Raw genomic sequence first — 15,860 nt, forward strand, 5'->3', positions numbered from 1 at the left:
TGGTCGTCTCCTTCAAATCTTGCATCATCAGAGAATAACTCCAAGTTAAGGTAGTCCTATTTTTCAGTTAGGAATCAAATTGTCCGAGTAGCAATACCTCGGTTATTGCAACACCCAATTTCTCACGACACCATGCACATATTTTACCCAAATCTTGGTCGTCTCCTTCAAATCTTGCATCATCAGAGAATAACTCCAAGTTAAGGTAGTCCTATTTTTCAGTTAGGAATCAAATTGTCCGAGTAGCAATACCTCGGTTATTGCAGAAAGAATTTTTACCCAATTTTCAAACGTCGATCAGATTTGTATAAGCATTAAGTGAGCAAATTTAGGTACAGATGCTAGTTAGTATTCTATGGACGTAAGATTATCAAAAACTAGCAAAAAAATTAATATTAGAAGCCTGGCTGTAGTACACTGTGCTAGAGGTTACGCGCAGTTGCACAACTATATTTTCCAAGAGGCGAACCAATTCCCTCATTTGTGCCGTTCCTGGGAAGCCTTTTTTTTAATAAAGTAAGTCTATATACAAAGTTGAGTCCATTTTCCAACATCTTGCTTCACCGTGAATATTAACCATGACCGTGGAAACCACCAACTGGTCTTGTAGAACTAGACACAGGCTCATCTGTTGAGGAAAAAAAAAAAGTGTAAATAGACTGGATTCATAAAACAGTGAAAAGAAAAAATTAAATAAAAAATTAATGCAGGTCATGGACGATGTTAGTTCAAGAAATTCACGTCAAGTCTATCTTACCAAACTCTTCTGCTTCATCGCCATTCTGACTTGTAAAGAACGGGGTGAGATAGTTTCGATCCAAAGCTGTGAATGAAGCTGCACTGCAGGATGAAAAACTTACTGCTTAGAATGTAAATCAAGATGAAAAACAGGTTCATTCATGAAGAAATTTAACAACCAAATGTTACCTCTTGTGGAATTCCTTCAGTTTCATCTTGATCCTGTTTCCTGATGATCCTTCCTCGTCATCGTCATAAGAAGGAGCCACGTAGCCATTGTTACCATCAAAGCTCTGAAAATATATATACGCATCCAAAATAGTCAGTTTTGTTGAGTTGCAAGATCGCCAGTAATCATGAAAGCAGATTAGCATCATAATTCAACCATGTAATGCTATCCATGTTACAAGCCACTTCAAACTTCTCCTTAGCAATCGAGACCACATATGTGCTGATCTCACAACTAAACGTGGTATTAGAGATAATATTATTTCTGAATCCCACTTTCACAAACACAAGCTTAACAGAACCTCAAGGTTGTCCTATCCTTATTTTCAGAGGAACTTGTAAAGCATAGACATGTCCATGAGGTTAAGAAACTAGTATACTTATAAGGAATAATATCCAAACCTGCCATCTCCGTCAGGCGGGCTGGCATCATCTGTTAAAAACTCAGCCAACAAATAGCTAAACAGAGAATACCACCATTTGTGGTATTCTCACCAAAAATGTCTATCGCATGAACAAGAAACTCAATACATGTTTGTATGTATCTTTTGAAATGAGTAGAAAAAAAGAAGGAAAAAAAAATATCAGGAACCACCGAACCAGAGACCAATCAATCCTATACAGGAAAAGTTCATGAAATAAGAAAGCCATCGTGAGTGGCAAAATGAACAAAACTCATGGACAGCCTGGTATGGCAGAGCCCTACGGCATCAGCGCGGTAGCTGGGTGCATGTAGATAGTCTTGAGCACATAACTGAGCCTTTGACAGACACAGAACAGCAGGACAGTAAAGGACCCAAAACCCTTGGCACTTTTCTGACATTAGAGAAGCAAAGTGGTAGTAAACAGTCTTCATAGTCCTAACTCCCTACTCTAGCGTAGGGTATTCATAGTGAACAGTATCCTTGGATTAGGGATGGCAATGGGGAGGGTAGGGTAAGGGGATTAAATTACCATCCCCATACCCGACTTCATTCTTCATCCCCATACCCTCCCCAATCCCCGTAATAAGATACTGGGGATTCCCTGTCCCCGTCCCCATTGGGGACTAGGTCTCCATACCCGCCCCAATCCCCATTAAGAATATTACCAATTTATTATATAAAAATTTATACAAACAATTATGGATTGTAAAATATGAAGTTAAAATTGAACATCAAAATAAAATAAATTTCTTATTTCAATCAAGGAAAATTAACATGTTGATAAAGATCTTTTATTAAAAGAATTTTCCTTTTTTTGAACATATTTATTAACAGAATTTAAATATTGACAAAAAGATGAAGTTTACATAAATATTTATTTATAAATAATATCAAAAATATATATATAATAAATAAACAAATATATATATATGTATTTCGTATAATTCTTATTGGGTGGGTATGGGGATGGTGGGTATGGGGATGGAGATCAAAATACCATCCCCTCCCCGTACCCGATTTCAGAATTCGAATACTGAGGATCTCCATCCCCGTTACCCGATTTTCCCCGAATTTCTCCCCATTAGGGTCGAATACCCTATGGGTACCCTACCCGATGGGGATTTTTGCCATCCCTACCTTGGATGATAAGAATGATCCACATAAGATCTTATAACATTACAATAGTACACTCAACCGCCAGAAGATTAGCAAAGAACAAGTAAATAAACACATTTGTTTGGCGGATTTCGAGAACTTACTTCACCCAATGTACTCTCATCACCTACAACTTGTAAAGCTTCCAGCATTGTACCCGTTGAACCTCCAATTAATAATACCTAAGGAATTAGTCAGAAAAGGGCACATTCATGTAACAATTACACTACAAATATAGATCATATTGGTAATTCCTCATTCCACTCCAGGTGTCAAATAAGTAAATAATGGCATTCCATTTCTGAAGGAGGCTAGGATTGTTTGCATTTTTTCTTTAAAAACATGACTTTCTGTTTTATACAGAAACAAAACTTTGGAGCAATTAGTGTTTCAAACAATATTTATCTACCTTTTGAAAAACAGACATTTTAAGACACATGACTAGAAGTGCAAGAGTCTGGATACAATAGCATACAAACAAGAGAAAATAAATTGACTAAAATGGTTTCAATTTTTCCACAATCAAGCAAACAACTTATCCTTGTTACCATTAAATAAGTTCAACGGTTTGAGATTAGTGACATAGTGTTGAATACAGATTCAGTTCAGAAATCATGACTATAAGAAACAGATCTATCAGGGAAACCAGGTATTCAATTCACCCTACATTTAGAACATTATATGTTAAGAAAAATAATAAATTTGTGTACCGTCAGAACAACTATCGCAGTAGTTGCAGTGAATATAGTCTGACCATGTCCTTCTGGAAGATCATGAACTGATTGCAGAGCGAGGGCAAAAGCCATGGCCCCTCGAAGTCCTACTCAATCCAGTAATTCATTATAAGAGTATAAAAATAAAAATAAATAAACCACAACAAATTTATGCTAGTCGTACCACTGTACCAAAGTGCTTTTTGATGTTTTACTGGTATCTGTCTATGTGAAGGTCGAGATAAGTTGACCAAATATGCACAAGAAAAAACATTAACTGCCCTGCAAAAAATGATGAGAAACAGTCGTCAGTAATTTCAAAACAATACAGTGACTTATACTAAGGTTGATATAAAGTGGACAGTGACTTATACTAAGGTTGATATAAAGTGGAAATAGTTATACTAGCCGCTAAAAGATAACAAGTGACTTATATTAAGACTTATATTATGGTTGACTTATATTAAGGTTGATATAAAATGGAATAGTTATACTGGCCACTAAAAGATACCCCAGGAAGTTAAAGATGGTAATTAAACAAATTTGTAACCAAAGGCTGGTTTACTGAGGCATACCTTGCTACTCCAATAAATATCTGAAGCAATCACATACTAAGTTAAGGAACAAGAGGAAGTTTCAGTTGGTAGAGTATAACTGAACTTTAACCATTCACAACTCATGAAAGGATACAATTGAGAAAAAAATGAATCCAACATGTGACCAGCTATGCTTTTCCATAGCGATATCAAAGCCCATGTATATAAATCTGCCAAAGGAAGAAAAAAAAAAGATATCTCAATCAATACAAAGCAGGAGGTGGTGTTATGTGCAAGAATAGATTAATTAGTTTACATATGGTGAGGACAACAAAGAACTCCCTTACACAAATGTCTCTGCTAGTGATGAGATCAAATGGAAAAAGGCTGAAACAAATCGTTGAGAGTTCTCTGACAAATTTGAATATGTGTAATGCTTCATGACCTGAAAGATGAGAAGCATTTTCATAACAGAGCTTTTCACTCGGGATATGTAACTAAACAGGAGAATTTATACTTCAGTTTACCATTCCTGTGAACAATATTGACACAATACCAGAGAGCCCAAGACCTTCTGCAAGCATGTACCTAGGCAGACAATAGTTTGACATCAATTTGCATATAAGAGCATAGATTAAAACTACTACACAGATAAATAAATAAAAAGTCAAGAAGAGCACTTACGAGAAATATGGGAAAAGGACAAAAAGACAGCACTCCAAGTTCTGAAGACTGGAAAGATAACGAAACAACAATGTTATTGCCACAATATGTAGTAATTAACCAAAGTTGGCAAAGAATAGTATAAAAGTAGCACTCACTTGTCAATATCCAACCCTGCATACTTGAAAAGGTTTTCACAATTAAGGTTTCCCAAATACAATCTACCCACAGTAGCTTATCAAAAGTCGATTGATAGAGATTGACAAAGATAATATAAAAGTAATGAAACAAAAGGATATCAAAGCAGAAGTAAAGCCAACTCCGATGCCTGCACAGCAATATCAATGCATTAGTAACTAAGAAACAAAATACAGACTCAAGGAGACATTTATATAATAGAGCATAAGCAACTTCAAAGCAAAAGGAGGGGAAAAAATTGTCAATGTTGTTTGAGCAATACATCTCAGTGACCATTACAAACTGAAGGCTGTTTGTTCACTGAATATAATCTGGCAATACATCACCAATCAAATTTCCTTTGGACTTGACTATTCTAGATGAAAGTTTATTAGCAGTTTCAGTAGGTATTGCAACCTTCACAATGTCTCGTGTACCATCTTTTGTAAATCATATTACATATATTAGTCCCATGAACCCCAATATCTAAACCTGAATAGTCCATACTATCCGTAAATTGTATTTTGATAATATTTTTCTACCACCTTCACTCTTTCTCGAATGAGTAAGCAAGCATTGCTATCCAAATTATGACAAACCTACAGACTATTTCCACAAAAGTATCTACTGAACATATATGATTCCATCAACCATCACAACCAAATGAGTATCCACCTTGAAGCTTAATTTTCATCTATATTCTATAACTTTTCCTTTTTGTTTCTAAACATGAATTTTCAAAATGATAAATTCATTCAGATTACCAAAGAGATACAATGCTAAATTAAGATTAGTCTGGCATCAACTCTGATAAAGCAGTCGCAGTTTACTAGTTTAAGTAGGAGTGATGGAGTACCTACATGGCAGAAAGAATTAGGAGACGTGGTAAACAAGGTTAAGGCCCAAGCATTGATCTGGCATTGCTCGATTCAGTTTCAGCAAGTACTGGAAAGATCATTTCCATATATTATTACTGATCATTTTTAAGCCTAGGGATTTTAGGATTACTTAATCCTAGTTATTCTATCTTAACCACTTTGTAGTCTTTTATGTTCCGACTTGAGTTAAAACCCTAGATCTACAGTTCTTGTTCTATTGGTTCTGCATCAAGGAGACCACCAAAAAGTATTTCCTGGAGGCATGTAGAATCCATGTTACATGGACTCAGATAGGGTGTTGGCTACAGGTATTAAATCTAGTGTTATAGCCATAGCAGCCGTACCTGTATTATGTCCTTTCACATTGAACTGGTATAACAGGAGTAAAAGGTCTAGGTATCACAGCATTTGAAATCACAAAATTTGACAATTGAACAGCAAAATGAGCTTTTTTATGAAAAGTAACAAAAAAATATTAGGACTCGGAAACAACAATACTAGACTATACACGAGGATATTAAACATTGACCTGCAGACATTGAACCAACAAAGGTCTCAAGAAACCTGACGATAACCATGAAGAAGTTTTCTCCAGATGATGCATGACTCCTGACCAGGGACATCGTCCTACATAGAAGAACACTGACTGAATTAGACCTGAACTTCAAACAAATATAAACTGTTGGTACAAGAATAATTTCCTCTACATACCTGTACAAGGAAATTGCCATCTGTTGATTGGCAGGACATAAGAAATCAATTTCATCCAGTAAAAATGGTCAACCTTTAGCCAAATGATGTCATAACAAAATGGGCTATAAATACACAGCAACGGAAACTGACCGCATCATTCAAAACAGATTCCCCAAACACCAGAGCATACAAGTTCATATCTGTGCCAAGTTCCTGCAATCACTCCCAACACAAATTTTAGAACTCATTTTAGTTGTGGAAAATCAGAATGGAAAGAAACCTACACTCTGATATGTTCAATGCACACTAAATTATGAGGCCTCAATACTTGAGAAAAGCCAAGCATTGACGAGATTCAGAAGGTACAAACAGTTGAAATTCAGAAATTCCAAACACCACATCGATAAGACATGTGTTCCCTTGGCCATGTTAAGGTACCCTGGCACATATGAATTTACACTCTAGGATCGGACAAGGAGCTCATAAACACAATATACTAATAGAGTAGGAATTGATCAATTTTTATTTCTAGAAAGGATTCCATATATTTCATGTTTCCTGTTGGGTGCTCTGAATTGGAAATCCACATCATAAAATACTAAGCATGTGGTGATGAACTGACTGTAGCATGAGGTAGAGCAAAAGATCACCTGAAAGATGGACAAGACAGTGACTGGATCGGTTGCTGATATAAGAGCACCAAACATCAAGCACTCCACAAATGGAAGTCTGTAGGTGAGGTATATCAGACCGCCAAGGTAGCTACAACGGGAAAAGGAAGAGGGACGAATGAGTCTACCATAGTGAGGTGAGGAATGCCGTAATACTATACTATGAATGATGTGAATGATAAAACAGAAGACTTACACTAGAACACCAGTGACAACAGAAGCTATAAAGGTTCCAAGGATAGCGAAAGTGACAATGGCTCCAAAGTTAGAGAAGAAAGGTTTCTGTAAGCGAAAATAGTGTGGCAGATTAATAGGACATGGGTTGCAATGCAATAGGAAAGCAAACAATTATGTGAGAGCTACCATGTAGCAGTAGGAAACTTACAGGTGAAAGACTGAAGCCAGACTGAGTGAGAACAAAAAGCGTCAAGGAAAACCATACCGCAGCCGATATAAAAATATATATATATATATAAAAAAAAAAACGAAAATGTTGCAAGAAAAAACAAGGTAAGTTTTGGATATAATATGATGGGAGGTAAAAGGAAGAGAAAGAAGAACTCCTCGTGAAAATTGAACCAGGCCCTGAGAAACAAAGTAGAGATGTTAGCAAAATGGGGTAAAATTCCTGTTTGTATATTGGTTTAGGGTATGGAAGAAGACCTGATGCTAGTTTCGGTATCAGAGATGTTAGCAAGTCCACCAACAATTAAACCTGCCGATAATAATTTTGTTAACGAAATGATGAAAAAGAATAAGGAAGGAGGATAGGTCATCGTCGAAGAAGAAGAAGAAGAAAGTTACCTATCAAAAGCGAAGCGCTGGCCTCGGGGAGATAATAGAATTTGTGGCGGCGGAGGACATGACCTAGGACAAAAGAGAGGACGAGCATCATGATCTGGAGAAGAATGCCAACTCCGGCGGCCTGCTGCTCCTTGGCCGGAGTGGTACCATTGGAATCGGCCGGTGATATCTGCATCGCCATCAGCTGGTGTTGGTCGTCCATGCTCAATTTATCCACTCTCCCTATTCTGCTCAATCACGCAACCAGACTTGCCAGTTCCACTCCGGACTCTATTTCTTAATTTTCACCGCAATGCTCTCCTTCCTTTTCTTCGTTTTCTTTTTCTTTTCTTTTTCTTTTTATATGAATATCATTTCGTGAAACTTAGTCAACGAAATGTTTGACTTTTTCTGAACGAGAAACAAAGACAAATCGACCTTTTCGGCTTTACATTTTCTTTAGGCTTCCCCATCAATTCCCCTCCCATATAAATAAAAAAAAAAGAAAAAGGAAATGATCATTATTTTACCCGATTTTAGGCTAAAAATTGCCCACTTACTTCACCAACTGTTTTTTAACCCCATTTACCCAAAACACTCTAAGGGATTATTTCCCCTTTACCCAATTAATTCTTTTTTATTTTTTTTGAGAATTTTTTGTCCTCTCCTTCTTTTTCACTTAGAGGGAGAAGTCATCATCCACCTTGCCTGCCTCCGGTGACCAGTGGCAGGGCGCCGGCGACCGGTGACCGATGACCGGAATCCGGCGACTGGTGACCGGAATCCGGTGACCGTGACCGGAATCTGACAACCAGTGACCGAAATCCGGCGACCGGTCCTTAATAATATCCAGTAACCATATTATTGCCCCCAGTAATCATATTATTGCCTCCCAAATTCATATTATTTCTGTCTAGTGAATTGTATAAACTCCCCAAACCAAAATGAATACACTATAGGTCACAATTGATCATATTATTGCCCCCCAGTAATCATATTATTGCCCCAAAAATCATATTATGGCCCTTAAGTGAACCAAAATGAATACACTACAGACACAATTGATCAATTTATATGTTCAATTGTAAACGTTCACTTTTTTTTTTTTTTTTCTGTTTTTTCATTCCCCATTCTCGGAGCTCTTCCCATTGAGATCAGGAAAAAAAAAAAAAAAAAACCAGCGAAATCAGAATTAAAAAAAAAAAAACCAACCAAATCAGAAGAAAAAAAACAATAGAATTTTTCTCCGGCCACCCAAAGTTCCCATGTGGACACCCATGCTTCTCCAGCCCGATTCCGACCGGACCGCCTTCATCTTCTCTAGGTCCTCTTCTCCAGTCGCTCACCTGCAGCCCATCTCCGACCGGTCCCAGCCCCGACGCAGCCCATCTCCAGTCGCTCACCTGCAGTCCATCTCCGCCTTCGTCTTCCCCATGTCCTCTTCTCCAGTCGCTCACCTGCAACCCAACTCCGACTGGTCTCAGTTTGGTGAGGTTTCGATACCGCAACGGGATGGGAGCTTCAGATCGGTGATCCATGATTGAGGATGGTCAGCACCAAATCAGTGATCGGCACCAGAACGGTGTTCGGTGATTGGCAGAGGTCGACGAAGATGGGGCTTGGGATGTGCTAGCCGGCGTAGGGATCGAGGTTGACGAAGAAGGTATTGAAGGCGTGGTCGCCACTGCCGGCTGGGGGGAGAGAGAGAGAGAGAGAGAGAGAGAGAGAGAGAGAGAGAGAGAGAGAGAGAGAGAGAGAGAGAGAGAGAGAGAGAGAGAGAGAGATCTGTGATTTTTAGTTTGATTAATGGGGGTAAAATTGTCAGTAGATGTTGAATTGGGTAAATGGGGTCAAAAAACTCTTAGTGGAGTAAGTGTGCATTTTTTAAGTTGAAATTGGGTAAGTGATCACGACCCCAAAAAAAATTTAATTAAAATAAATAATAATAATAATCATCTTTAAGCTCGCTCATGTCACATGTAATGTTCATCTCGGACCAAAGAATCATGATCTATTAGAAAAAAAAAAAAAAAAAAATCACGGTCTATCATATTTGGATTGATAGAAAAATTTGAACAGAAATTTGTTCAAATTTGAGTTATTTTGTTTTGAAAAAAATCTCACTTTTTTTTTTTTTAAGAAACTTGTCTACTCATTTATTGATCACCTCACCCATGGGAAATCAAAATAGCACAAGAGGTGCAGGTACTCTTAGCGTCATATCTCAAACCTGAGAAATTTCTAAGTCTTTTTCTATAAGGAGATGAATCACAAACATTTCAGTCTCCCGAACCAATTTGAAAAAATTAAAATTAAAAAAGAAAATTGCAAGCCCAACACCCTAGACTAGTGCCCAAAACCCCTAGGCACAGCCCAAGATCTAAAACCCTAGAATATTTTGTAGCCACCTTCAAGCTACAACATCCAAACAGGTGGGTAGAGATTTACTTGAGTTTGGGCCAGACGCAAAATAGAGATTTACTTGAACAACATTCACATTATCAATACTAGCCCCTTAACATGTGCTCCGCATATGTCAATTGGTTTTTTTTTTGTTTTTTAAAATTAAAAAAAGTTACAGCAGTTCCTCTCCTGATTTTGAGGAAGTTTCTCTATTTTTCATGGGAGATATTGCAATCTTTTGAAATATGATATAGTCAATTGACTATCTTATCCTCATATATAAATAATTTATTTAGAATTAAATTCAGTGTATCCCCCTGAGGTTTGGGGGTATTTTCATGTTAGTCCATGTCCTCTCAATTTAATCAGTTTACCCCTCGAACTCTTCAATTTTCCTCAACCGTGTCCAATGTCTCATTTTCTGTCCAATTTGGACGTTAAGTTTGACAAAGAAGCCCACTTTAGGGGTCAAAATTGTCATTTCATGCAAAAAAAAATAAATTAATTTCAGTTTACCTACTCCAACTTTAGGGCAATCTTCATGTTAGTTCCTATTCTTTTAATTTCATCAAGACTACCCATGTACTCTCAATTTTAATCAGCCGTGTCCAATCCATCCAAATCTTTCATCAAGTGATGACATGGCAGAAGACATAGTTGTGAAATTCCTATAGTGCCCCTCGTCAAAATTAAATGAAAAAAAAAACTAATATTTTTCTTCAATTTTCTTGGTTCTTCGGTTCTTCTACAACTCTCTAGTTCTTCAGTTTTCGACCTGGTCTCTCAGAGTCAATCCCAGTCTGTTTACAAGGCTGGGTTTCCCTTCTTTCCATTTCCGTCGTTGAGAATGGAATTGAGAAACTGCGAGTTTTCCACGCAGTGAGATTGGCTGCTTCACCTTTTTCAAGCCGCTGTAAATCTTCAACGCCTTGGATTTCATCTTCACGAACCTGTTTTCTTGCATCAGCTTCCAATGGGTTTCGGGTTGAGTCAATAAGACACTGGTGCGGATGGGTTTGGGCCTCGGCATGCTGTAGCATGAAGACGATGACCTCGATCTCGATCTGTACATGGAGTCTGACTCCGATGAAGGAAACCCACTTCCGCAACTCAAATCCGAAGAGTTGGAGCTCGAATTCAAGAACCTTCTGTCGAAATCGGCCATTGAATTTCTTCGAACCACGACTTTCTCTGTAGACACAACTTTCTTCTCCATCCATCTCTATCAAGCAGGCCAGAGACTCATGATTTCCTCCTCTGTTTTGACGGGCATTAATAGAAACAATACTGCATTGTTTTGAGGGTTTGTTGTATAAGGAAACGTCTTCCTTTGCTTCTTCATCTACAATTTGTTTATGTGATTCAAATCACATTGTTCCTGGCTATGGGGGTTCACAATTTAGGTAAAGATTTTAGATTTTTTCTCCTGGGTTTTGTTCATTTTCAATTTTGTTTGTTTTCTTATTCTCAAGTTGCATGCTTTGTGGGTTTGAATATGAGATTTTGGACATTGGGTTTTGTCTATGTTCAATCTATCTGGGTTCAATGAAGTTTTGGATATTTGATAATTGAGAGTTGGTTAGATTCAATATATTCTTGCTTCATCTAAATCAATTGGGGTTCGTGTTCCTGTTAGTTTCTGCAAAAAGTTAGGATTTTGGGTTGATTGGTAATTGGATATTTGGGACTAAGTTTTGTTAAAGTGAAATGGAAGGATTAACTCTGATCTTGTATAGATTGTTATGGTTGTTTCTGCTTCTGTAGATTCTCAAATACAGTAATAGATGCAAATTGAAGAACCAAGAAAATTGAAGAAAATGATTAGTTTTTTTTTTTTTTTCATTTAAGTTTGACGAGGGGCACTATAGAAATTTCACAACTCTGTCTTCTGCCACGTCATCACTTGACCGAAGATTTGGATGAATTGGACACGGCTGATTAAAAGTGAGAGTACAGGGGTAGTCTTGATGAAATTAAAAGAATAGGGACTAACATGAAGATTGCCCTAAAGTTGGACTAGGTAAACTGAAATTAATCCAAAAAAAAAAACACCATGACCATATGTGACCCCCTCTCTCTCCGCCCTCCTTCTTCTTCCCCATTAACCCTAAATCAACACTTAAACAATAAGGCCAGTTTCCAACTTTAGATCTAAAACCCATTCTAAAGAACCAAATTAAGTCACCAACAAAGACCCATTTGATTCCTCACAATTCACAAGCGGAAAAACCCATAATTGCTTTTGCTTAAAGCTCACGTGTAAAAATAAACAATTTTTGCAATATACAGATTCAAAATCATCAGAGAAATTCAAAACCAATTAGATAACCAATTAAGCAAAAAAAAAAAAAAGAGAGAGAGAGAATCAACCTAGCAGGGCTTGGTTATCTAATCAAGTATTCTGATTCCTCCTCTTCTTCCATTAAAATCCACTTGCTTCACTCTGTCACCATCATCCACCACCAAGCCTAATCCATCTCCATCTCTATGACGAACAAGAAGAACAAGAAAATGAGGCTGAGTGCAGAAGCATGAAATAGCTACACAAGCAATCGAGCATGAATCACAGGAGGGACGAAAAGATCCCAACCTCCCTAGCCTCCTCCTACTCCACCAAAGCCTTTAAGCAACCCAAATCTCTCCCCAGATCCATCAACTACATCTTCAAAGAGCAACACCTCCTCTTCATCGTCATTGGCATTCTCGTCGACTCCACTTTCTACATCCTCCAGCCCACTCTCTCCCTTCTGAGCCCAATCCCTACATCCCTAGATCCTTCTCCTCCGTTCATGACCGAATCAACACAGCCTCCTTCTCCACCGACCTCCCCCACAACGCCGGCAGGGTCCCCGCCAGCCTTGGCAAGTGCAGGCCCAAGATCGTCGTCACCGGTGGCGCCGGCTTCATTGGGTCTCACCTAATCGATAAGTTACTCTCTAGAGAGAACGATGTGATTGTTATCGACAATTTGTTCACCGGGAGGAAAGAGAATGTGGTGCACCATTGAGAAAAGGTGGAGGAGTATGTGGTGGTGTGATTAGAGAGTAGCCCATGAAGGCTAAGGTGAGTTAGATTCTGGGTTCAAGTTTGCATCTTTGGGATTTGGGGATATGAGACACAGAGAGTATGAGACTCTGAACTAGCCACAGAGAGAAGATGGTGGGCAGGTATGGGTTCGTGGAGGCTAGGAGAAAAATTGGATTTGAGGGAGGCAGTGATTTTGGTAGCCGGAGATCGAAGAAGAAGAAGAAGATTAGGTTGAAGAAGAAGAAGAAGAAGAAGAAGAAGGAGGAGGAGAGCGGAGAGAAAGGGGATCGAATATGGTCGTGGTGTTTTTTTTTTTTTTTTTGCATGAAATGATAATTTTAGCCCCTAAAGTGAGCTTCTTTGTTAGATTTAACGTCCAAATTGGACAAAAAATGAGACATTGGACACAGTTGAGGAAAATTGAAGAGTTCGAGGAGCAAATTGATTAAATTGAGAGGACATGGACTAACATGGAAATACCCCAAAACCTCATGGGGATAAACTGAATTTAATCCATTTATTTATTAATATCTATATTATGTGAGGGCATATATGGTAGTTCAAAAGTTTAACCATTCCCTCAAAAATTGGCTTAATTATATAAGATAAGATATAGCACATTTATAATTAAAACACTAGTTTAGTAACCTACTAAAGTACTAGTTTTTTTTTTTTTTTTTTTTTTTGGGTGTGTGTTTGGTGGGGTGGTAAAGCTTTGGTCTCATATATAAGAGGTCAGGAGTTCGAGCCCCACTAGGCCGCTAGAAAATAGATCCGACGACACTTAGTTTCATTCTGCCATTAGGAGGTTGCAACCATTTAATCATATATTGCCACCTCACTAGGCCAGACAAGACACTTAGAGTGCATACACATACATTTAGCCCGACTAGCCCTACAAAAAACATGCAGAGACTTATTACATGCCAATGACGCGACAAAACTAACAAGCTTAGATAAATAAAACTAAAGACAGAGAAAATAAAAAAAGATAGCCCAGGCCAGGCCCAATAAAATGGCCCAAGCCAAAGCCTCATCATAGGACACGGGAAGAACACGAACTGCCAGGCTTGGCTGGCCAAAACCCGCTACATTCACCGTTGCCGGACCACCAGCTGCGCCGCCTTTCCAAAGTCGCCGGACCTCTGCCATCAACACGCCATCCCCGACACGGCATGGGTGAGCTCCGCCTCTGCCAATCAGATGTAAAAGTTTCATTCAAAAATATTATAAATGCAATTAATGTGATTTCTTTATTTTTAACAGAAATTTTCACCAAAATTGAAAATTTCTCCGAAATTTCCTTAAATTTGAAGTACCGAAACCGAAATTTGAATCCTTACCACCGCCTCAATCGACTTCCTTATAAACCCTCTCACAGACTGCATGATGTGGCTACTTTGCTTCGTCTCGACTGCAGACTCAAACCCGTCGCCAGAGTTGAAGTTCTTACAGATCTCAGATCTGGGCAAGGAGAATCGAATCATCAGCTACTCACTTCTACTCTTTTTAATTTGCTCTTCCTTACAGTTTGCCTCTCTTCCCCTTTACCATTCTCCAAGAGAATGGAGGCCAGATCTCATCTCTCTCTTATTATCATACATCTTTTTTATGAATCCCAGTGAGAGAGATAGAGAAAAAAAAGCCTAAAAAGGGTTATTGATAGAGAGGGAGATGGAGATGAGTGTTTTGTTACAAATTAACCCCTTTTTTTGGCTTGTTTTTGACCTCTTCATCTGATGAACTTTGGGTTAATTTGTAATGCATTGCCATTTGTAGTGGTCTAGTGGACTAGGGGTTAGTGGATTACTGCATTGGGAATGTTTCTACATATAAATCCAGTCCAATTTTACTGCCACAATCCCTACAAAAGCTTTAGTGTAGGAAACTGTGTCTTTTTACATCAACCTTTTTCGCTATCTAGATTTTTCTTTCTCTTCTTCAATTATCAATTATGTGCTTTCTTTACATATATATGGTTGGTGTTGGTGATTTGTCTAAGAGCAATTAGCTTTTGTTTTAAAATTTCAGCAAGTTTCATGGTTTAGTTGCTTGTAGTGGTGAGGATGGCGCTGTGGCCTTTGGTGGACTGGATCAGACTATGTTTCTTCATTTTTTCTTTTACCTCTTTGTTTTCTTTTGGATTTTTTTTTTGGCAAAATGCAATTATATTTGGGTTTTGGCCTTTAGAGATAATTGTTGGGTTTTATTGCCCCAATATAATGTTTTGCATTGATGTAAATTCCAAATTTCTTTCTTCAATCAAAGTTTTATTTATTTAATTTTAGAGAGATTAGTCTCCCTTCTCCCAATTTTGAGGGGCAATAAAAGTTTATTGAGTTTTATTGGAGGGTAATAAAAGTCTCCAGTGACTTCTTTGGAGACCTTCGGTGAGGTTTTAGGCAACCGTTGACCAGAATCCAGCGATCAGCAACCCGAGTCCGACTACCTCCAGCGAAGTCTCCTATGTCTCCTCTGTCTTCCATTTTCTCTCTCTAAAAAAGAATTAGGGCAAAATAGTCTCAAAAATAATTAAAAAAAAAAAACAAATTTAACAAAAAAAAGTTCATTAAATTAGCAATAAACTTAATTGAGTATTAAATAACAACTAAAAAATTCAAGTTAAGGGTTTTGCTCGGCGAAACTCGGATCGATCAGTGTATAAAGGTTGCAACTTTCTTCTTGTCCGGCAGCACTCATGGGCAGCGTTTGGTCTGCCTCGCCTGTCAGGGGCTGTTGCTAGACGGGAATTTGAATTCTACATGCCTGG

At 38.1% G+C, this 15,860-nt stretch overlaps 1 protein-coding gene across 1 annotated transcript; it reads right to left on the reverse strand.

The window, feature by feature from the left end:
- Positions 1-272: 272 nt before the first annotated feature.
- On the reverse strand, positions 273-8,008 carry LOC112202863 (sodium/hydrogen exchanger 6). Its single transcript, XM_024343885.2, has 22 exons — positions 7,682-8,008; positions 7,541-7,592; positions 7,403-7,462; positions 7,263-7,287; positions 7,074-7,159; positions 6,857-6,968; positions 6,357-6,419; positions 6,225-6,244; positions 6,043-6,140; positions 4,758-4,786; positions 4,617-4,648; positions 4,480-4,527; positions 4,323-4,383; positions 4,143-4,240; positions 3,950-4,025; positions 3,835-3,854; positions 3,444-3,541; positions 3,257-3,366; positions 2,651-2,728; positions 928-1,031; positions 758-840; positions 273-628 (listed from the first exon to the last, which is right to left on the reverse strand). The coding sequence occupies exons 1-22, from the start codon at positions 7,881-7,883 to the stop codon at positions 573-575; spliced, it is 1,611 nt and encodes a 536-aa protein (XP_024199653.1). The 5' UTR covers positions 7,884-8,008; the 3' UTR covers positions 273-572.
- Between the last annotated feature and the right edge of the window lie 7,852 nt (positions 8,009-15,860).

This window comes from Rosa chinensis, chromosome 5, assembly GCF_002994745.2.
Source record: "Rosa chinensis cultivar Old Blush chromosome 5, RchiOBHm-V2, whole genome shotgun sequence".
In the NCBI taxonomy this organism is placed as follows: domain Eukaryota; kingdom Viridiplantae; phylum Streptophyta; class Magnoliopsida; order Rosales; family Rosaceae; genus Rosa; species Rosa chinensis.